This window comes from Musa acuminata, chromosome BXJ2-4, assembly GCF_036884655.1.
Source record: "Musa acuminata AAA Group cultivar baxijiao chromosome BXJ2-4, Cavendish_Baxijiao_AAA, whole genome shotgun sequence".
Taxonomy (NCBI): Eukaryota; Viridiplantae; Streptophyta; class Magnoliopsida; order Zingiberales; family Musaceae; genus Musa; species Musa acuminata.
This window is the reverse complement of record NC_088341.1, coordinates 45,786,633-45,809,897: the sequence shown is the minus strand read 5'-3', so window position 1 is coordinate 45,809,897 and position 23,265 is coordinate 45,786,633. Positions and strand designations below refer to the sequence as shown.

Below are 23,265 nucleotides of genomic sequence, written 5' to 3'. Positions count from 1 at the left end.
CATGAGAAATGTCAAGGGACTTGACGGCCAATCACCATTAGGCTGGCGTAGAAGGAAAAGGTTCCAATTGCTCTCCACTTATCTGCCCTCATTAACAATAGTCCAAGAGAGACGGTTCAAGCTTGTCTCCCCCGTCACCACAAAATGCCAAAAGGGGACGTTGGGATAATTGTAGGTTATCCCTTCTTGTCGAGTGACACATTTTTTTGAGAAAATCTCATACCCCACAAATGACCTTAGACTAATTTGAACATGGAAAGGACTAGGTCAGAAAACTTTTCTTAACATCGATCTTTAGATCTTTAGTGCAGACAACACCTCGAAAGCTTACCTCTCACCTCGAAGCCATTCAAGAACCACCTCAGATCCGTTTTGAACACTTTTGCGTCTTCAGGTTGATTTAGACATCAACGACGAAATCTCCAAAGTGTAAGCTTTTTCAAATTTTCATGAGTTGTGTTGAAAAATATCTGTTAGATTGTTCGCGCGCACACACAGTAGAACTCTTATTTTATCATCACATGCAATTAATTATTTGACAAAGAGAAACACAACATGCTTACAGGTTGAAAAAAAAAATCAAAAACAATTTAAGAATAACAAAGTGAAACTGTTGCTACGGATCGTTTTAAGCACATGCAGTGAAGTTCCTAGCTGTAGGAGCTATAGGCAACAAGACTCGAGCTTAGATCTCTCAAAAAGAATGTTGCCAGAGCCAGCAATAAAAGAGACGATTCTAACATCCACCAATGTCGTAGAAATCCTTCGAGGGAAAAAACCAACCTTGAAACAGAAGGACGAACATAGCACACGCATCACGGCTGATACAGATGATGTTGAAGACAATCCAAGAGCAATCGAGCTCCGTACCGTAGAAATACAGGTCCAAGCTGTCCAACAAAATTTAGTGAGCACATGAGCACATATGTATAGATATCCTTCTCGACAGAGGTTTGTATCATATAAATATCTTTCTTGACGTAGGTTTGTGAACATGAGCACATACCTTTAATCAAAAGACATCTATCTGAACATCCACTGGTTCAGGATCAGCCATTTTACTATCAAATACTGGCATGTCAAGCTTGGGAGGGTCCTGTCCAATATGGAAACATTTCTCAGTCAGGAACGAAATCTCTAAAATAAGGCTACAAAACAACAGACACACAGAAGCTTATTTTCTTAACTATCAAGCAACAAAAGTGCAGTCTACATTTCAAACATAATTTTCAGACACGATGACAGCAAAGTGGACATTGCTTAACTTTTCTTAAAATATGTTTGAAGTTTGAAAAAGTCACTACAGCTTACTAGTGACAACACTCGCAAGATGAGATCTTTTTTTTCATGGTGTCCATAGAATGTAATGCTGCTCTCCTTTGACTTCTATGTTATGAACTATGATTTCCAACTATGAAAATTTCTCTAGATATTCCACTGTTTGGGAGATATTGAATTGACATCAGCTGATTCTGATCCAAGTTTGACCAATTCGGGGAGGAAACTGACCAAGCTTGAAAATTTATGCTTTTAGGTTTTTAAAGAGATGTTGAGCTTGCATGTTGTCAGGAATCAGTACAAATTAAAATTACATATTCTTAAGGTCATATCAAACAACATATAACATGATTAGATCGAGCTTACCATGCAACGCACAAGAGCCCAGTTGATGCCACGAAAAAACAGATGCTGCTTAACTTCATTGGCTCCTTGACTTGAACCTAATCTATTTCTAGGATCCCTATGCAACAACCGATATATCAACTGTTTTGCAGGAAGGCTTACCTGCTCAAAGAAATGAATTAGACAAGTAATTTGGTGTCTTGGTATACAAGTAAATAGATTAGTGTTTTCTGCAAAAACGGACCATTGCAGTAAATAACTGAACATTACTAAATGGATAGATTGCTCAAATGACCCTCTTTTGTCCTCTATCACCATACATATGATATTTAGAGTCAGCACAGATGACTAGAAATATATACACTATTTGATCAATTTTAGTGAGAAAATAGATGTAAGAAATATTGCAGTTTTTTTACACAGGTTGTGGACATGACACTTCTCTGCATATGAAGGGGAAAAAGGGAACCTTAAATTATACTTGATGAATGGTTGCTTAGTCTTTTTCATAGCTAATGGGACATCCACATGCCTCACTTCGATGGAAGTCTGGAACTCGAAAGCAGCATGATTATATATTTTCAGATCTAACCTAGCACAAACCAATATGACCATATCGATCAGATAAAATTGAAGTTATACCAAGATAATCAATTCTGGATCAACTAAACCAACTCCAAGTTCCCTTTCACGATTTATTCCACAAGATACAATATAACTCACCGGAACTTCAGTTCCAGTAGGTTGGGTTTTGGACAAACAGAAACTTCACCAAAACTTAGGCTCCAAGGAACTTGAGTTCAAACTCAAACTTTTCGGGAAAAATAAGAATCAAGAGTTTACCATTCAAGATATTCACAGTTCCACTGGTATGTGAAGGGCCAAACTCTATAATATTTACAGCTTATACTATTTACAGCTTTTCCCTTTTCTCTTGACTGGTGAAGTGCTTTTTCACTCTTGTTAAAATTGTTGATGGATTCTCTGGAACCTTAGACCTCTATATTGTAGATGTTTTAATGGTCAATACTCAATAGTGGATATTACCAATTATCCAATAAATTCAGTAAGAGTCCTAGGAAACCAAATCCTCAATAAATTATATACGACATCAATTGTTTCAACTTGCCAGTATTCATGCATGAACACTGGATAATGTTGAATATATAATTTGAATAAACACTTGAATTTGATCAAATACTCACCGAAATACATCCAGGAAATCTTAGGTCCTTATGAAGAATATTAGCAAATGTCTTTTGTCTTGTCTTTCCTCGGAATGGTGTATATCCATATAACATCTCATAAAGAAGGATCCCTAGCAATGTAGAAAGCAGCAGTAGAATCAGGTATTGCAACTGAGAAACTATCTGGGCAATGAGGTACAAATATAAGAGAAACTTTAACAAGTATGGTCACCTTATTTTGAGATGTCTAGGCATGAGATATGATACAAACATTGGAAGAGAATACCATTAAGATGTCTTAGCTTCCTAAAATCTTCAAAGAGAGAAATGACATTTCTGTGCATATAGTTCATATTTTGCTTTCAGAAAGACTTGGAAAGAAAGCATAACTTGATTCATATCAATAGCTTTTAGAAGTTAATTCTCATGTTGTGATAAAGCCTGAGAACAACCTAGGAGTCACTGGAGGAAACAGGTGTCTCCGCATTTGGAGGTTAAGTCTGTGCAATTAACCCTCCATGGAGGCTGCAGTGGTTCCACCTGGTCCACTACTAAGACACAAAGACCCATGTCGTGTCCATGCCATGCCCATGATGGACACCTGTCCTTGTCAGATATTGAATCGACTTGAAATTTCCATGAGCTGAGTTAACTTCATCGAGATTCAAACTGACTCTGAACTATTTTGATATATGTTGACAACATGTGTGCACAGTGATTGTTCACCTCTGTGGAATCCAACTACTCTACATCTCTCACCTAGAGAATCATGCTGCAAAATAACATGAGCGCAGCGCAATCGGACTGACAGATCCATCTTCCTGTTAAATATCAGGCAGACAGGTCTTGTACTCCTTTGAACCAGCATGCATGATGCTGTTACACTGATTTGTAAATTAACAAACATTCATTTTTGTCTTTATCTATATAACATCATCAGGATAGAAAAGTCTTGCAAACAAATATATGTAATCACATATGTTGTGATGATTGTGAAAAATGGATAAACAATTGAGCTGAAACATATCACCTACCAAGCGCCCACCAATCAACTGCACTAGTATGGCCAGCTCCAGTAATAATCTCCTGAAAAAAAAAACCAGACATTGGCCTTAAATAATGTTTGTAGAATAAGTTTACTAATTATCTAATCCAACACAAATATTACATTTATATCCATGGATATTGAATATATACATAATCATTTATGGAAAATATAATGAAAATACATGTGATTACAAAGTATCTAAGGCTGATAAACCTAACCAAGCCAATCATAAGTACTAGTGCAATTGATTGAAAAGAGTGAATTAGAAAGTCTAAATATAGCAGATAAATATTCTTGAAGCAAATTGTATTGTCAGCTCTTGGTATTTCACTTCAACTTATTATTGCATTTCATCATGGACCTTAACAATCATGGTTTCAAAAGATTCACTGCTTGGCAGTATTGTGCTGAAATAGAAACAAGATAATTTCCAAACAATAATGAACCATATCATAGAAAACCAACATAGTGTTTGGGATTAAGCTCTCAAAGGATAGCAAGTGCCTAATTTTAGCTCTAAAGCAGCCATTGTTTTTTTTGGTTCAAAGTTTTGTTCCATCAATGTAGGGGGTTGCTAGTAGCTTTAGGGTTAAAATTGAGCATTCATTGTCCTGTCAGGACTTATAACCAAATGCACATCATTCAATGTTTGATTGAATGCCTTGTATGTAACAGAAAAACTAAGTACAAGCCGACTTAAGTAGTTCAAGTGCCACCGTCTGGACCACAGGTGGGCAATATGAAATCAAAATAAATTAAAAGTGAGTAAACTATATTTTTCATCATGAGATAAATGGATTAAAGTTCAGTAAAACATAAAGAACAAAGAAGTGCACTGTTGCATCTGCCTCTTCTACGCTATCCCAAATTGTTGTTAATTTCAGCAAAACGCAACTTTGAGCAATAGGGCAGTCTAGATGATTTATTAAAATTTATTGTTTTCTACCTTCTTAATTAGAGCTGCACAATAACTATCGGAGCATTGTTTAGAAACAATGCTAGCACAAACATATGCTGCTTTTTGAAAAAAATCAATGAGCAATTTGTAAGAGACTTGAGGAAATGATTATTTTAGATATTAAACATTTAATTACAAGAGAAGCTGTATTGAGAACACAAGATAGTGAATCTGAAAATAGGAAGTTATGAGTTCAGCTCATGTCTTCTATCCGAGATCTTTTTAGTGCCTGTTTGTATAGGTGGATCTTAAGGGATCCACCCAATTCAAACTTGTAAGAAGGGCAGTTAAATGCATAAGGCTACCATCAATGAGGGGTCTAAGGGTGACAATGTACGTAGTGTGAGGTTGTTTCTGTGTCTCAAACTTCAGTCACATAGACCGCAGCACATCCACCTACTAATTCAATAGGAACTTCATCTTATAGAAGACATGTTAGAACACAATTATGTCCTATTAGATTATGAATCAATTTCAGTGGGTAGATCTATCCATGATGAAACATTTACAAGTTGCCATATATGCCCTAAAGGTAAGAAATCAATATCATAGAAGCTTCCTTTTTGTAATACAAGAAACTGAGAAAGGAACACCATGTCTTTGTATAGGATTCTTCAAAGTGATGAAAACTTGGAAATTGAAATGTACTTTGGAAGCTGTTGCTTCTTTTTAAATTTTCAATCATTCAACACATGAACAAACACTAAAAGCTGACTGCTCAAAGTCCTAACACCAATCAGCAGACATTTTGTTGCATCAAGAAGAATGATTGGAGAAACAATGTCATTTGTGAAAATTAATAATCTATCCACTCTCAAATATTCATTACATGTTTGTTAGATCTACACTCTAACAGGCATGTTAATAAAAATGATAGAATTTAATTCACAGTTTTATGCAGTTATAAAAGAGCAACAACAAAAGGAATTAACAAAGAACATTCATAATGATTTTGTGAGAGTTACAGCAGATAGATCAAAAAACACAGGTTCTTCATTTGTATGAGACCAAATGATATTTCGCATTGCCAGTTATTTGCTTCCATACAAGTATAATTGAAGATTTAAAGGAGTTCTTATACACCAAAAGAGAAAGTTGTTTTGTTCAATGACAACACATACCGGTGCAATGTATTCTTCGGTTCCAACGAATGAATTTGATGCACGCATTGGTTCAGCTACAAAAATAGGAGGAATCCTTCCTTTCATTTGCTTTTTCTTATCCTCAATTCTTGGAAGCAAAAGCTAGAAATCCATGCAGATCAGTCGATCCATAAAAGACAATAACATCAATGTCTATCTAATTATTGATATCTGCTTCATATTAAAAGACTACTTAGCGGACCCTAAATATTGATATCCAATTATTGCATCTGATTTAAGTGTATCTAGAAAGTGAATAAGTACATTACCAATAATTTTCAGGTAAAGCTAAAATTTTCATAGGAGTATGATGTAGAGACTTCACTGAAATAAAGTTGCCAACAGCAATGGACAATTTTATTCTTATGAATTATGATCAAGTATTATATATAGAGTCATCAAATAAGGGTCCATTTTACGAAGGTGACGCCGTAGGCTTCTCAGTAGGAAAGCGGTAGAACTTGTTTCTACTCATATTATGAAGGCAATGCCATAGGCTTCTCAGTTGGAAAGCAATAAAACTTGTTTCTACTCATATATTATAGTGAACCAAATTATGCAGATATGTCTGTGGACTTTCAATTAGCGTTAGATTGCTAATCACAAAATGGACGTCACAGTGAAAAAATAAATACAGAATAATTTCTATGAGACAATGAATGTAAGAAAATTTGATAACATACATCTCCAACAAAAATACGGCAGACTCATATATGATGTCATCAAAGAATTTACTCACCTGTGGCTTGCAAGATGTCAAGCATGATAAATCAAAATCTGTCAAAGCAACATGTCCATCCCTCTGAAGCAAGATATTTTCTGGCTTTAGGTCTCGGTATATGATACCTACAGCGAGTAAGCAAACCTCCATCATCGGAACAATGTGAAGATCCAAGATACAGACTTGATAGAATATCTTGCTAAACAATGGAAATTTTCTCTTTTTTCACTATGTCAAGGGAGTTGAAGAAAATTTAGGACCTAGTGTATTTAAACGGAAAACAAATGCAGTAAGTTTCCGAAGATGCAAGGCAACATTTCATAGTATTATTTGAATCAACGGTATCAACCTACCGCCATACAACTGAACAGACAAAAAGGAAAAGAAATGCTTGTTTTTAAGCAATTTCTATAGCTTGATGCTCGGGTGGAGCAAGGCACATAAAGACAAGCAGGGGATTGAAGCCAGGCATCACATGAGGGAAGCACATGCCTGTACCAAACTGCACTAACCAGAGGGAAATTTTCCAAGTTGTTAAATGTGTAACATATACATGCATAATGAAAATGAATTTTGGGAGTGACTGCAAACAAGGTTTAATGTGCTGTTCCTGTATAAATGTCATATGCTTTATATCCAGATGGTACACATCATGGCATCATATGGTGAATACCTATAGTGCAACTAGAAGTAAGTTAATTATATCTAACATGACAACCATTTAATTTCTTAAAAGTAAAGATTGCCATTGAATTCCATTTTTATATGTAAAAAGCAGGGTAAACCATAAATAAGGCTGACTTCTCTTTTATGTGAACTTATTCGGTACCCTACCAACAAATTACATGCCATCTGGCATGGGGCAGCACGATTACGCCACCTATTGATGTTCCATACAAGTTAAATCTTGATAGTTTTCGTTATAGGGATGACCATCTAGAACAATTATGCAATTATATATTTACCATGGTAAAGCTCTATTGCTAATCCAATATGATAGAACTTTGTTCATAACATATATGGTATAATGTTTTCTCCCAAGAGATACTAAAAAGCCTGAATAAGGACTTATTATCACATAGCTGCTATAGAATGGTTTTTAGTTTGAGATATCTCTTCAGTGGAAGAAGCATTTATGATCTTATAACAAAAAGGATGCATAACTTAAGCAACAAGAATGGCTACGGTTATTAAGAAATAGCTATGCACCTTGACAGTGAAGGTATTCAAGTGCTACAACAACTTCTGCAGCATAGAACCTGCACTAATAAGATGCATTCAGTACAATACAGATAGAATTAAAGTACTCTTTTAGAAGAGAATTTGAAGTAGAACATTAACTTAAAAACATAAATGACTACTCATGTGGAAGTTATGTGGGAAAATGAAACCAGGAAAGACTAACCCTTAACTACTCATTTCGAGTAAGGTCCTTGCTTCTTTTGTGTAAGTTCATTGGAGCTTGGTTCCATGACATGCTAAGTTGCATCCATGTGAAGATGAAGCAAGGTCTCACCCAGCAGAAAAGAACACATGCTGTGATGGTGAATGGAGGGTCTAGATTGTGTGTGTCCATGTGTTTGGAGCCTGGCTCCCTTGGTTATGAACTTGGAGGTTCTAGTAAGACTATTCACATTATACTTTCTTATACATCTCTAACAAACTCTACTTTTACTCACTAATCCCTGAAACACTTCTCATTAATTGTCAAGTTTCCTGTTTACGAGTTTGCAGGAAAAATAATAAATTGTTGAAGTTTATATATTGAGCTTGTCAGTATGATAAACATTAACTGTGCAAATGAAATATTCTAAACTACAACATTATTGTGATTAAGAGAAAGTTTTACATATTTTTACGATGCTTTATCATCATAAATCTTCAACAATAACTTAAATGGTACTTAAAGTGTATATGATTTCTATATATTTTAGAAATTAGCAATTAAAAATGGCATGGAAGTCAATAATTTTCTGTGCATATTACCAATATGTTAATTTCACACAATTTGTCTTGATGAATGCCTGCTTCAACCTAGTAGAAGAATGAGAAAGGAAGTAAATGGACAGCTTCATTTCCTAATATATTTTGCACTGCTTTTAATTTTGGTCTGTATTGGAGGCGATAGGATTCAGATTCTCAGGGAGCTGAGTCATCTAAGGTTTTTTCTAGTTTGGTCTGTATTCGAGACAATAGGATTAAGAAGCTCATGGAGCTGAGGTGTCTTAAGTCAACTAAGAATTACTCATGAATATATAAGATAACAATATAGAAAGCATCTATTATACATTTCAACAAAAAATAACTTGGAGTCAATTATGGTGTCATCAGAGAGTGTACTGGGTCACTTGTAAAGAGGGGTCATGAACAAAGATTCTTAAAGTTATCGTGCAAACCACTGTCTCCTCTGTGACTTACTGTTTTTATACAATATGTATGTTGCCAATACCTAAGATTAGTAACCACATTTTGGTGTTTCATATATTTTATTAATTCCATTTAACAGCAGCATCAAGAAAGTATCCAAACATGAACGTGGTAGAATTCAGTAAAAATTTCTAACAACTTGGAACAAGGATTAGTTCTAAAAGAGGGTAACTAACTCTCCTAGCCGTTAAAGACAATAATAGGATAGAGATTGAGAAGATAGATAGGGACTATGCTTCGAAATATAAAAGGGAAAACTTTTGGGTTACGTGATAAATGACAGCTCAAAATACGATACTTTTCACAAATAAGTCATATGGTGCACTGTGCTATATGTTGCCATGCAAAAAGAATCAGAATAATTAATCACAAATGTATGTGTTTTGAGGACAACTTTTACCTAACAGCATCTTCTTTTAGGACCTTCGCAGGTTGCCTGTCTAGCATTAAGAAAAGCTCTCCACCAGGGCAGTAATCAGTTATTAAGCAGATATGTGTTTTGGTCTGCAAGAATGTGATAATATATGATTATTATTGCTCCACAGAAACAGTTTTGCATATAAAAAGAAATTTATTGGATAGTAATTTCTAATTTAACAACTAAAATAGAGTGGCCTAGTGCAGAAGACTCTCATCAATGTCAGGTATGAGGATCAATGCAGCCTTAAACAAGAAGAAGGGAGACTATTATTGTGACTTGCACTGTAGTCATCAAAATCATAAGAAAACATCCCACGCCATATCAAAACTTGCAGTCTAGAAGTTTAGCACTCAAAACTTAAAAGAAATATTAGATATATTTTGGAAGGATTGCAGTTTCGGTTACCAGGGTCCGGTCCATGGTCGGACATGCATGGCCATTTTGCTCCCCGATCCATGCCCAGACCAATAAATACCACCAGCATGTACCAGTCTGGGCAAATTAGGAACCTTGGTTGCATCTTTTAATAAGCTTCTATATGTGTTGACATACTTCTAGTCAAGGTAACTTTTGCCCTTATATCCTCCATATGACATGCAAATGGTTTCCGTCTTAAATGGGAAAATAATCTCTTTCCCAAAAATTTAAAGACTGTGTGAGAGCCTTAGCCAGACGCCACAGGTGTTTCTTTCATTAAAATAAATAAGGGCTAAAATAACTGCCTGTCTCTATTTTAGCTTTAAAAATCATAAATTATTGCTGTATCATGCTCTCTACTCTTGCAAATAATCAATAGCATAGTAATTGTTTTACTTTCTTATATGTTTTATCGTTATAAATGGTGCTTAAATTGTTGCAACATTTTTCACCAAAACAAGCATATCACTTTAGAACAGACAGCTTCAAATGGGCAGCCTCTTCTGTGTAAATTACATTTTTCATTTCTGAAAAAAAAAAAGAGAAGTTGGAGGCTTGGAGCAAATGACCTGAAAAGATGCATATAATGTAGGAAGGAAAGGGTGATCCAGAATATTAAGAATCTCTCTTTCTGCACAAGCTCTATGGACCTGAAACAAGCAATCAGAAATTTATCAGATATGCACAGTATTTTCTTGGTGTTTCCATATACTGTAATTAATTAGCAACCATATAAAATGAAGAACCACATAGACGAAGAACAAAAGTGCAAGACTTGTGATTCACGAACATGTGTTTCTTAAAGTGCACCCAGACAGTGTTTTTGAAGGATGCACTCAACTTAAAACTGAATTTTATGGCAAGAAGCGACAAGCTTTGTGTTCTACAAACAAGTCACAATACTAAGCTTACCTACTTTAACCAATTTCAACACATTTTAACAGGCTTAAACACACATTCCTTCATTATAAATCACCTTAAATAACAACTCAAAAGAAAATTATCAGTAAAGGATGGCTGACTAACCAATGTAGTAATGTGGGTGAGGGTATGAGTCACTGAAGCAAACTGACAATGACTGATAGTATTTTGTGATTACAAGTGAGCTGTTCAGGGAACTGCAGTAAAGATGTAAAAAATACTGCAACTCCTAAAGATGTCAGAGGAGTCGCAATGAGTTGTTGGGGTTGGGTTGGGTGGGTGGGTGGGGATGATGATGGATTATAAGATGCAACACCTGTTTCTGAGTCTACAGTTTAGTTTTGACTAATTTAATTATTAATTTAAAAAGAATTAAAGTAAGAGGCAGATAACAATTCTTCTTCAGTGTTGGAAAAAAATCTCAAGACAAATCATTGAGATTGGAAACAAGGATTATCCATATAGGTACCATGCTGTGAAACCCAAATGATTTTATGGGTCAAACCAAGTTATCTTAATTCTGTAACTGGTACGGTCCAATTAACACTGAAATATTGGGTTCTTCCTTTCTCTTTGGATTTAGAGCTTCAATGAACCGGCCCATGGTTTTTGTCGTCATGTTGCCTCATTGTGTGCTTAACAGGAGGGACGCTGAAGAACAGGAAAGGAAGCAAAGAAAGAGTGGGAAGACACAGAAGAGGATAGTTGGCCAGGAGAGAGAGAGGCAAATTTTGTTTTTACTTGTACTTTTTTGTAGGAAACTGTCAACAGCACTGTCTCAACATGTAGATTTGTCATGCTGTGCCAGCTTCCAGCTGAAACAAGGTGCAGCAATAACATATATTATTGGCTAACAGTAGTAGTTTGAGAGAAAATTGTTTAAAATGAAATGTATATGTGTTTGGGAGACCTATAGATGTGATAGTTAGAAGAGGAAAAATGATTACTTTAAGTGGCATGAGAAAAGGTGGAGGAAGACCTAAAAAACCTTAATAGAAACTATAAATAAAGATTTAAATCCTTTTAACTTCACTATATATATGACTTGTTACAGATCTTGATGGCAAAAAATTCAAGTAGCCAATCTCAAATAAGTTGGGACTTATGGTTTTGTTGTTGATGTTGTAGTATTGGCTAACAATAGTCTAACCTAACCAACAAATTCTGAAGTTGGCTCCAGATCATGCAAAATCCTTCCTTAACCCATAGAAACTATCACTTTAGTTGAATCATACAAATTGCATAATCAATTATCACTAGGCAAAGCTGGCATGTTAACACGCAAGTGAAAAAATAAAATAATCAGTGCTTACCTTATTACGATTAAGCATGGTATTTTTATCCATAGCCTTCATTGCAAAAAACTCTCCAGTTCCTAACAACTCCACCAAGTGAACACTGCCATTTCAAAGCATACAAAAGGCTTTTGGATTTACGAGTCAATCATAGGTAATACATATAAGAAGAATGCACAAAAGGTGTAGCAGACCACATAAGGCACATTAACATAATTTTTTAAAATTCAAATATTGAGAATATTTGTTTAACATAATTTTTTAACTGCATTCTGAATATACATATGTGATGCCTTAATGTAAATTGCCCAATGAAGTTCACATTCACGCAATGAATAAATGTTTAAAATTATTTAATCTCTAAATGTCTTAAAACAATCTTTTCCCCATAAAAACTCAACAGACCGTATGTTATCACAATATTCAACCTGCCATATTTTTATTTAATATATGGAGATGCTTAGGTTGTCTATTATAAATGAAGACTGATCACCAACCATAATATTTGGAGGCTTTAGCTTAGATCTAAAACAACAAAAAAGTTCACACCGGCTAGATTATAATAATATATGCTTCAGGAACCTAGGCATGCATACACCTATTCTTTCTTGTTCTTGCTTGTTAACTCACATATTTTTAGGTGAATGTAACCAAACCGGTACTCTGTGTGTTGTAACCATATGGTGGGGTGCAGAACTATCAGCCAAGAAAATGCTCCCATGCATCTGACCACCAGTAACTATAAACAGTAACACATGCATGATCATTTTTTTCTCTTCAAACAATTACAGAAGGAGAAAAAGATGCATAAACAAGTCATAGGAATAGAATGGAAGAGCAAGGGACCAAGCAAGCCCTAAGGCACTGATGGGCACACCTAGTTTGAGCAACAAAATCAGGCCCAAATTCATTCCTCGTGCCATGATTTGATGCAAGCCTAAGAAGCCAAATCCATTTTCAGTCAACCAGGGTAAAACCCCAAGGAGCCTGACTGGCACCCAGCACAACCCAAACTTCAAGCCAGATAAATAAAGTTGATGTTTGGGTGCACTGTCCAATCTCATTTGGGCCTAAGCAATAGCTGACTGCCATGCATATTGTGGCTTTTCAGAGATATGTTTTCAGGAAGAGAAACAAAAAGGTCTAACCTGCTAAACTATAATATATTTCCACTTTAGTAAGAAAACAATCAATGATTATTTCAAGAAGTTCGACAATATCATTGTTATTTCTGGGACAAATAAAAATTTTAATATCAAAAGCCATCAGTTGGTGGTATAGATTCACAGGAGCAAACATATATCTGCCTCAACAAAGAACTTACAAGAAAAGAAGCTAAGTCCTGCTATCAAGGCAAAGAATAGATATAAAAAAGGTATAGGATTACTATTTTACACAGTTGGCAAATGAAAAAAGAATGAACAATGTGCATGAAATGAGTATTGTAGGCTCTCAGCAAGTATGGAGATATTGTATAAAGAAAAGAGTTACCTGCCAGTATCACCAAAGCCCAAAGGCTTAACAGGTCTAAAATGTTTCAATCCTATCTTTTCTCCGCTCCCTACAACCTGGAGATTAATTCTAATTTTGAGCCCCAGAACTATTCAGAAATGTGAAATAGAATGATAAACTACAGCTGGAACATTGAAAATCCACAAAGATATCTCAACTTATATAAATATTAAGTGCCTTTTATCAAAATAGAGATAAACATGGTTATTATGCTTACTGAATCTTTGTCCTACATACCTTGAGAACAGAAAACTATATGCTGGTTTAAACTTTAGGTAGGTTTGTTTGCAAAACTCTCATAATCAGTTGCACTCAATAGGCAACATCAGTCCATTCAAACAAGTGTTATTGTGTATACAATAACACTTGATGAGCTGAGGTGCCATCAAGAAGCGCACTGTATTTCTCAATTGTTTACTCCGCAGATCCCCCTTCTTTCCAAATGGCAATGATTATCAATGGTCAGGTAGAAATTTAATTAGTTACTTACAATCAAAGACAGCTTACAGGGATAAAAGTCAATAAAAGGAAATTTTCTTTTATGAAAAACAATGAAAGATGTTTATGACTTTATTCTGTATTACAACAAGAACTCTGCCAGAAAAAGCACAATAAAGTTTTTTTTCATGAAAAATAAACTTTAATAAGTCATTTTCTAGGTTTAAACAACTTTAACAAGACCAAGTTTTGCCCATAGTAAAATTTGGATATCCAAGTATCACATACTTTTTGAATGGCTCTCCATGATGGATTATTCTTCATGTGTGGTTTTGGCAGAACTACCTTTGAATGATTAGCCCATAGATCCTCAGGTTTCTGCACATAATCATGAAATATCATCAAAATTAATAAAATGGACTTGTTGCCAAACAGAAAACATGTCGGGCTCACCAAATTAGCATCTGGGAGTTCTCTAACAGCTTCATCAACATTATCTGCAGTTTCTTTCACCTGAAATTTATGCAATAAGCATTGCAATTATTGGGAATATATATTGTCAATTTTTTTTATAATTACAAAAAGAGCTGATATGGAAGGGAAATAGGTGAAGATCAAGAACCCTTGAGGGAGTGTGGCAATGGTTTTAGAAGGTTTGTGTTAGACTGAGATACTAGACCAAGTGAACCTGAAACGTTTCATCCCTTAAATATGTCAAGATTCTAAGCCAACCATGGCCGATCCACAGTCAAAGCTAAGCCAACCCCCTGTAACTCATTTAAAAAACAGGCCAGCATGGTAAAAGGCAAAAGCAACATGGTAAACCATTCGAGGCAGTTTGTCCTATTTGCATGACTTACACATTAGACATAACTGACCAGCTGCCATGTCCAAAACATGGCAAATTAACTTGCAACTTGAACACGAAATGTTTACTAATCATTGAACTGGTTAGCTAAGGTCATTATGGATCAGATCAAGTCCCATATGGTTTTGTATTTGTTCAACCTGATATACTTCGTTTCTTCAGATCTACAAATAAGGCCCCAGGACCAATTGGCAACAGTCACTTCCTGTATGAGAAGGAGGAGCTTTTCGAACCATGCTGTACATATGAAGCTCTATCATGCAGTGGCAGGGTGGCCTAAAGGAAATTGCAACAGCATGTTTTACAAACAAGAAGACAGGAATATGGTCTACAAAGAAAAATCTATAGAAGACAATTTTGTTTGAGGTACTCATTGAACTATCGTTACATAAATTAGTGTGACTCAAAGTTGGCAACTGCATTGTAATAAGCAATTAGTTTAGAAATGCCTGCAAGTGTCCAAGACTACTGACCAGCTTTTCACTATCCTTGGCAGTATCTTCCGGTATACAGTTCTGAAGTGGCTCAACATGCTCACTACCATCCAACTGGACACCAATAAAGTACTGGACTTCTGCCTGTTTAAGAAGCATGATGATTTGTATTTGCAGGTATACGAGGAAGTAACACAATAAAGTGCAAAGTTCTGAAACAACAAAATATACATATTATCTTAAGAACATACCTTCTGATCTCGCATGGGTTGCAAGTGAAACAGATTCCAGAACTTCTTCCCTAACAAATGAAAGCAAGTGATAATTTGAAAAAATGTACAATAGATCACAGGAAATTTTCTACAACACCATTATTTATTCAGCATTATAAAAGGAGATACGGGACACGATCCTCTTTAGAAAAAATAATTCAACTTTGACACATCAGGTGTACAGATGTCCCAAATGATCATCCGTAGTAGCAAAGCACAACACCACGGTAACATGAACCACTCTGCACTTTGCAGCAGCTGTTTCATGGGTTCTTCCTAGTGCAACATATTTCTCCAGAGATGTTAGGGTTTAAAGTTTAAACAACCTGTGATGTATTAATAAGTTAAAGTAGTCAACAAGATTCAAAGATTAGAAATTGGAATCTGGGAGTGCTTCCATTACATAATTAATATTGGACACCATGACACTGTTGACTCTGGAGCTGATTCAACTGTAGATATCAGATTCATGAGAACATGTTAACAAGTTTGTTGGATCTATAAGACTTGTAAGAAGTGCAAAATTAAATAAAGGCATCACAATAAAGATGTTTTTATCATTTTTGCATCAGGTTTTAGGAATAAGAACTACTGTATAATTACAGTTTATGCCCTGGAAGCTCTCTACTTGAATACAACTAAGTGAACTACTGCACAAAATTTGTAGGGAACTTTCAATCTAAGGTGTGCCACATGCTTCAGCCAGCATGAGGCAACAGTGTCTAAAAAAAGAAGCCTCAGAATGTATATGAAAATTATCTTGAGATCAGAGGAATACAGTAAAAGGGTGTTCATCATTGATCTTAGCTATGTTTTGCACCTCCATTTCTTTTCAAGCCATGACAACATCATGGCATCATGGGCCAAAATATCAGTAGCCTCCTCCACCTCCCCCATAAAAACTAGGAGTTCAAATTTGTGCCATTGACAACCAAAGAGAAAACACATTTATGACACTGGAAGGAATTTTTTTAATGATTACATCTCAAGCAAGATAAGGAAGATTAATTAGTGTTTTAACAAGTGTCTGTCGTACCGAAGCATACCGGCCGTACCGGGCGGTATGTACCAGTCCGCCAGGTACTCGGTACGAGGACCGCCCTGTACCGCTACAGTGCTACACTGTAGTACTGCTACAGTATCGGTACACCAGGGTGTACCGCTCGGTACGCCCTGATGTACCGCCCGGTACACCGGTACCGTACCGTACCGAGCCCGGGTCGAAACTCTGGTACAGTACGGTATGGCGGACCTTGGTTTTAACAAAAATGAGTCCTGAACTTGGAGAACCATGCATTATAGAGGGTCTCCCTAGCAATCAAAAGACAGGAACTAACACCACTCTTGAAGGCTTCCCCATGACCACATCAGAGTTCAGGAATGAAACCTTAAATGGAAATCCATGCATCATGTGATAAAAATTACATGCACGATAGAGGATAGCATGCCCTGTTCATGTCTTGGATGGGAACAAATCACTCAAATTCGCCCATGCCTATGGATCAGTCTAAAACACCATCTCAAGCACAATAACTTGTCCCTATAAACAAAACAGCATTATGCATGGAATTCTATCTAATCATAACTGCCAGAGTTAGGAATAAGATTAATGCTCTTCAAAAAAAAAAAAGCATACCACTTTTTGTGTAATTTATCAACTGCACGGTTACATCCCTTTGGTTATCTATAGCCTCTCTTATTTTCCTCACAGTTGTTGGGTCAGTTTCAGGGCCTTGGAGAAACCTACAAATACCAAAGCATTAACCATAAAAACAAACAAGCGAAGTTGAATTTTGGAAATGTGCATTAAAGGCTCTTGTATATGTTGAAATCTATCAACCATGTCATACATGCAACATACTCACAAACATTCGTAGTCAAAACGAAAATGCTCAGCACACTTTATAATCCATATATTAAATTATATGAAACCAAACATTATAATAAAAATTCACAGAAGAAAACGAATGTTTCATGCCTGCAATGAGATTTATGTAATATTATTTTTTTAGTATCTCGATTCAGTTCCAAACAGAAAAGCTTACATATGATTGCATTTATTATGATACAAATTTTTGGACTGGTCCATAAAATTCAGCACTATGCACTAAAAGGGCAAAGGAAATTCCTGCACACCTGCAGTTTCTTCCCAATATTTCTTCACGGCTGTATTCTGTCAATTCTAAGAAACTGTCTGATGCGAATATCTGAAAAAAGAAACGTTAACTTCTTATTATTGTTATTCTTATGAAAGCTCTGATTAACACTCCGATAGAAGAAATGAAACATATAGGAAATAAGAACCAGCATTACAGATCTTACAATAGGATTGTCAGGGAGCCTTGGATCAGTAATAACAAAATTCTTTTCAATGCGTTCAAGGGTTGTAGCAAGGTCTATGCCCCTTCTCATCTCTTTTTTTCTTTCCACATCATCAAAACTTTCAGGCCTTTCATCATCACTTTCCATCAACAGGTCTTCTTCCTTGACAGGAACTTCCAGCTCATGCTTTTCAATGTTCGCATGGCCTAAGCCAATAAGGCTGCAATAAGAAACGAGTTAATATTTGATCAAATGAAGTATTTGCATTTACCACATAATATCCACACCTACTATGAAACCACAGGGAAGGCTGAAAGTCAAAATGCTAATCATTGTACTAGTACTGAGATTAGGCAAATAACATGGGGCGTGGACTTGGGTGAATACTCACTCAAGTTAGCCCATGACAAAGTAAGTCTATTCTTTGGAACAGAAAGTAGTGATACACCAATGACTTTCAATATAAGTCGACTAGTTATATTTACTCAATTAACCGAAAGAGATTATTTAGTGGAGATAGGCAATGGTTCTGGCTCACATTTCAGAGCAGCATGTATAGCATTCTGGGAAAGATTGCAAACAGTATTACTAGTAAATGAATGAGAAAAATATCACAAGCACCGAAGCAGCATTTATGACAAACATCACGAGGTGAGGAAAAACAATCATCAAACCTACCCCATGAAGGACTTTAGACCTGATATTCTTGATTTATTCGCTACTTCAGGAAGTTCAGAAATTTTCTGCATTGGATTCCTCATCTCACTACGTGAATTACGCCAAACTGGAGTGGCATTTCCTGAATTCTTCCTTCCAGGAACTTCCGACAAAACAATTTGTCCACCACCTTCAGATGTCCTCATGAAAGGAGAGTTTCTCGACTCTGACAGTGCATGTGGATCCTTCACGGCCATGACTAAATCAGAGACTGAACTGCGTGCCCTATCCTTTTGCCTAGCTGCAAGATTATCTATGTAAGAACAGTACTTTCCAAAAATAAGCTTAATCTAGAATTTAAAGCTATTATGTAAAACAAGATAAATTAATTTAACATATGTTTTGATATATAAAAATAGATCCAGAAGAAATGCTACCATCATATCGAATCAAAGACTCTGGTAATCCATTGGGTCGCACCATTGTTTCCTTAGATCCTTCCGTATACTTACTAACCTCAACTTGCATCCTGCAAAAACCAAGACCAGATTTAGTTCTAAGAAGGAATGTATGAAGAGCATCATCATCTTACTAAAGCATTGACAAATTTCCAAGATTCAGATAGTTAGACTGATTTAAGGGTATCAGAGATAGGCTGTTAGATAACTTATTTCTATAAGCAACACAATAGTGAGAATCAGCATCTTACCCAATGAACTTGAGAGTATTTCCTGCCTCATCTTTGATGGGTGCAATTGTCAAAAGATTCCAAAATGGTGTGCCATCCTTCTTGTAATTCAATATGCGACCACAATAGTTTGTACCAGCTGACAATGCTTCCCTGATTTTTGCAATCTCTGCAGGATCAGTTCCAGCACCTTGCAGAAACCGGCTGCACAGAAGCAATTTCAAGCAAAAAAGGAACTGTGAGGTTTATGTGATAAATCAACAACAAGAAAATTGCTCTAACATTACATTTGCTATAGCCCTTCAGAAACCACAGAGTCACAGACAATAATCGATTTTAAAACTCTACCATATACAGAGTAGAAGACCAAGACAGAGATATTTTACTCAGGACAAAAATATAAACAAGCCATCTAAGTCAGCCTAATTTTGCATGGTCCTTTCAACAATAGAATTTTCTTTTCATCTAAGCCTAACTTCATGAAATGTTAAAAATAAAGCAAAGAAACCGGTGAGCTTGCTAAAAGAACTATAAGATTTGAAGAGGGTCAACGTCCACAATCTTATCCTTCTAAGCAGAGAGATTTCTAAACGCAAGGAGCAATTCACTTTATCATCTTTCATGAATTTGAAACTCGTTAACTTTCTTGGTCCCATATTACTATCCAATTTTTCATGAACTCTATCATTTTTATAAAAGGGGCCTGTCTTCCATAAATCCCATTTTCATGAAATTGGACTTGAATGCTGGCTGAAAGTTACCTCAGGGGCCCCAACATCCACAGAAGTCACAACTGGAAGAAGAAGAAGAAGAAATTTATTCTTATGTGCAATTTATCCAGATGCATAATTTGCGAACTAATAAGATACATCTATGGCTTAAAATCAGATTATGTTCACACATTCATGAATCAGGTTATCATTCACTTTAAATGCTTCTCAAGTTGTGTCACCAGAAGTTCTAGAAAAGTCTTCTTAGAATGTCCCTTTGGTAAAATTCCATGAATGCCCAACTTCTTGAACCAAAATAAGATAAAAGAACTTAAAATAAAGACGAGAACATTCCTTTCCCTGCTTCAGCTGCACAGTTGTATTGTTCCCGTTATCAGATTGTACAGGTATATCATTACATTTAGACATTAGGGCAAACATTTTGCGTACCAATTCCTGCCGATGACTTCTTTGGCGAGATAACCGGTCATGTTGAAAAATCCGGCGCTGGCGTACATGATGGGGTGGTCGGGCTTCGTCGCGTCGGACACCACGAAGGTCTGCTGGAAAGCGGAGAGCGCCTCGCGGAGGTCCTCCGAGACCCGGGGAATTCCACCCTTATCCTTCCCCCCGCCGGCGATCGGCGCCCCCGTCTCCGAGTCCTCGGAGCTCCGGTACGAGCTGCCTCCGGAAACCTTCGACGGGCGGCCCTTGCCACCGGCGTCGTCGCCCGACCGCCGCACCCCGACGCCCTGCGGCCGCCCCGTCTCCTCGTCCGTCATCAGCACCAAACCCCACTCCGCCGCCCTTTGCGCCGCCGCGCCAACGTCCTCTCCGGCGGCGGAGGAGGAGGAGGACGAGGTCTTCTTGGAGATGGAGATTGTCTCCGAGGAGGGGTAGTGTTGCTGCGACTGCGGCGGCGGCGCCGCCGCCGGTCCGGTTGGGAGGGCCATCCATGGGCGGATGATGTCGTCTTCGCCGGCCCCGGCCCCGGCGCCGTCGGGGAGGGGTGGGTCCCATTGGGAGGAAGGCGGCGGCTCCGCGCGGGGCTGCCAGGCAGGGTAGGGAGAGGGCTGGGTGTGGTGCGGCCGCGGGGAAAAGCTGGAGGGGTTGAAGACCTCCAGGGACCCACGGGAGTCGCGAGGCAGAGGAGGGATGAGTGAGGAGGTCGGTCGGCGGGCAGCGGACTCCTCGTCCATTTCCTGAAAAGGAGAAACGTTTTTGTTCAAAAAGGAAACGTAACGAAACAAAAACAAAAAACAAAAACGTTTTCTACGAGGCTTTGGAATAATCAGTTAATTCCATTCTTGAATTTGTTGACTTGTGAAGGTTAAGTGATAAAGTTAATGAACTTTTTTTTGTTGGATTTGATATTTAATGTGTCAGTGGGAAGAAAACTCCCTTTTTTTCCTCCAAAAATGAAAGTTTAGTTTATCTTAAATAATATATATATATTCAATTTTATTGTCTCAATGTTATGTATCAAGTCAAAAAAAAATAAAAGAGAGAAAAAAAGACCACCAAAAGGATGAATTAAAAAACACAAAAAAGTACTTGTCAAAATACAAACAAACTATAATATGATATTTTCAAGAGAAAAATGGTAAAATAAAGGTTTTTTTTTCTTACAATCCCCTATTTTCAAAGCTATTTTACAAAAAAAAATTCATAGAAAAGGACCTTTTCATTTATTTTAATATAAAATCTTATATTTGTTTTGTCATGCGTTATGCATTTGGCATGAAAAAGTATGCAAGAAACACTAACGAATTGTAAAGAACATTCAATGTGAATTTTGAGAGGGACAATCCATCTTCATCTTAGCTAAATTCATGTAATTTGAGGCCATAAAACTGCGAATAAAGATGCTTATATCACATACAAGGCAAAAAAAAACTTGCAGTCCATTGTAGAATCATGTTGATGAAGACAATGAAACGAAAGCTTAGAACTAGCAAAGATTGCCTGAACCACTAGATTTTGTCACATCATGAAGAAGGATCACTTATCTTACTGGAATCGATCTCCCGGAAATTATGCTTGCCCAGACACTCCAATTTGTATGAGTATGTGGGCAGATGTGTTTTCCTGGTAGGATCGAATCCGATCCGCCGATCAATGGAATCTAACAAAGGCTCCAAAGATATTGGATAACTATTGCAAGCTAGAACATAGTATAGTAGAACAGCAGCTCTCTTGATTACTTCGACTGCAGTAAAGGCATGATTCCGAGGAAGAGATTTTTGTCAGGAATTATCATGGATTTATGTCATGATTCCGACGCTAAGAGCGCACCAATCAACGTCGCTACAGCAGAAGAGAGAGGGAGATGACTCTTGCGAGGATAAGACGCTGATATGTCGAAGTCCTTTCGCAATTAGGAGACGTGTTAAGAAGGTCCGTGGTGGGAGATCACTATCCTCGAACTGTACCTAAAAGCAACGTGGAAAGATCTCGGGAAAGAAGGAAGCAACTCATAGTTTCTGGAGCGAGATCCTAACTTGTGAGCATGCGATGCACGTCGAGAGAACCCTATGACGAAGCAAGGTAGAGATTGGAGTACCTGCAGTGGAGGTGTTCTCGATGTCTAGCAGCCGAGCTACGGGCAGGCTTTATTCTGCAGGTGATGAATCCGAAGAGATCATGATGAGGGATGATGGGAGAGAAGCAGCCATTTGGTTCCGGCGGAGAACTGAGACAGATCACATGGAGTTGCACGTGTGAGTATGGGCGTCCAGCAGGCTCTTCTGCATCAGAAAGGAAGGAGACGGACCACGTCGAGATGATAATTCCCGTGCTTCTGTCTCAGCCTTCTCTTGCAGACGGTAACAAAAGATTGGAATGTAAAAGTTCGGGGAACGGGAGTGAGGAGAAGCGAGGGAAGGGGAAGGAGAGAGAAGGCAAAAGTTGAGAGGGAGGGAGGGAGGCGGAGTAGATGGGATATCTCGAGTGTTTGCCGACAAGATTGGCTGATGCCTTGTGCTTGTGGGCCTCTGCCAGTTTATCTGGTCTTATTCATACTGCCCCCATGCCACCAAAAGTCCATCTCCATTCCTCTCTGTCCGGATGATAGTTCGTTAATTAGATTATTCGAATCTTAAAATATCTAAAATGTATATAACTCAAAAAAGAAACCCCGAATTTTCCCTGTCCTTATCTCAATTATTTCTCAAAATTATATGCATATATATCTTTCGATTCATC

General features: G+C 37.1%; 1 protein-coding gene across 2 annotated transcripts; it reads right to left on the bottom strand.

Moving 5' to 3' along the window:
• Window positions 1-495: 495 nt before the first annotated feature.
• Window positions 496-23,046, bottom strand: LOC103982316 (phototropin-1A). Of its 2 annotated transcripts, none has more exons than XM_009399214.2 (24): window positions 22,625-23,046; window positions 20,512-21,263; window positions 19,373-19,555; window positions 19,101-19,192; window positions 18,685-18,964; window positions 18,007-18,226; window positions 17,821-17,891; window positions 17,321-17,427; window positions 15,664-15,713; window positions 15,452-15,556; window positions 14,564-14,623; window positions 14,399-14,488; window positions 13,652-13,728; window positions 12,179-12,263; window positions 10,514-10,594; window positions 9,507-9,610; window positions 7,889-7,938; window positions 6,698-6,804; window positions 5,938-6,060; window positions 3,845-3,896; window positions 2,829-2,941; window positions 1,645-1,785; window positions 1,007-1,096; window positions 496-890 (listed from the first exon to the last, which is right to left on the bottom strand). In XM_009399214.2, exons 2-23 carry the CDS (start codon window positions 21,258-21,260, stop codon window positions 1,013-1,015), a joined length of 3,024 nt encoding a protein of 1,007 aa, XP_009397489.2. In that variant the 5' UTR covers window positions 21,261-21,263; window positions 22,625-23,046; the 3' UTR covers window positions 496-890; window positions 1,007-1,012. The 2 variants fall into 2 exon arrangements, with proteins under 2 accessions (XP_009397489.2, XP_064962860.1); XM_065106788.1 differs by lacking the exon at window positions 22,625-23,046 and adding an exon at window positions 22,076-22,294 and having other exon boundaries at window positions 753-890.
• Between the last annotated feature and the right edge of the window lie 219 nt (window positions 23,047-23,265).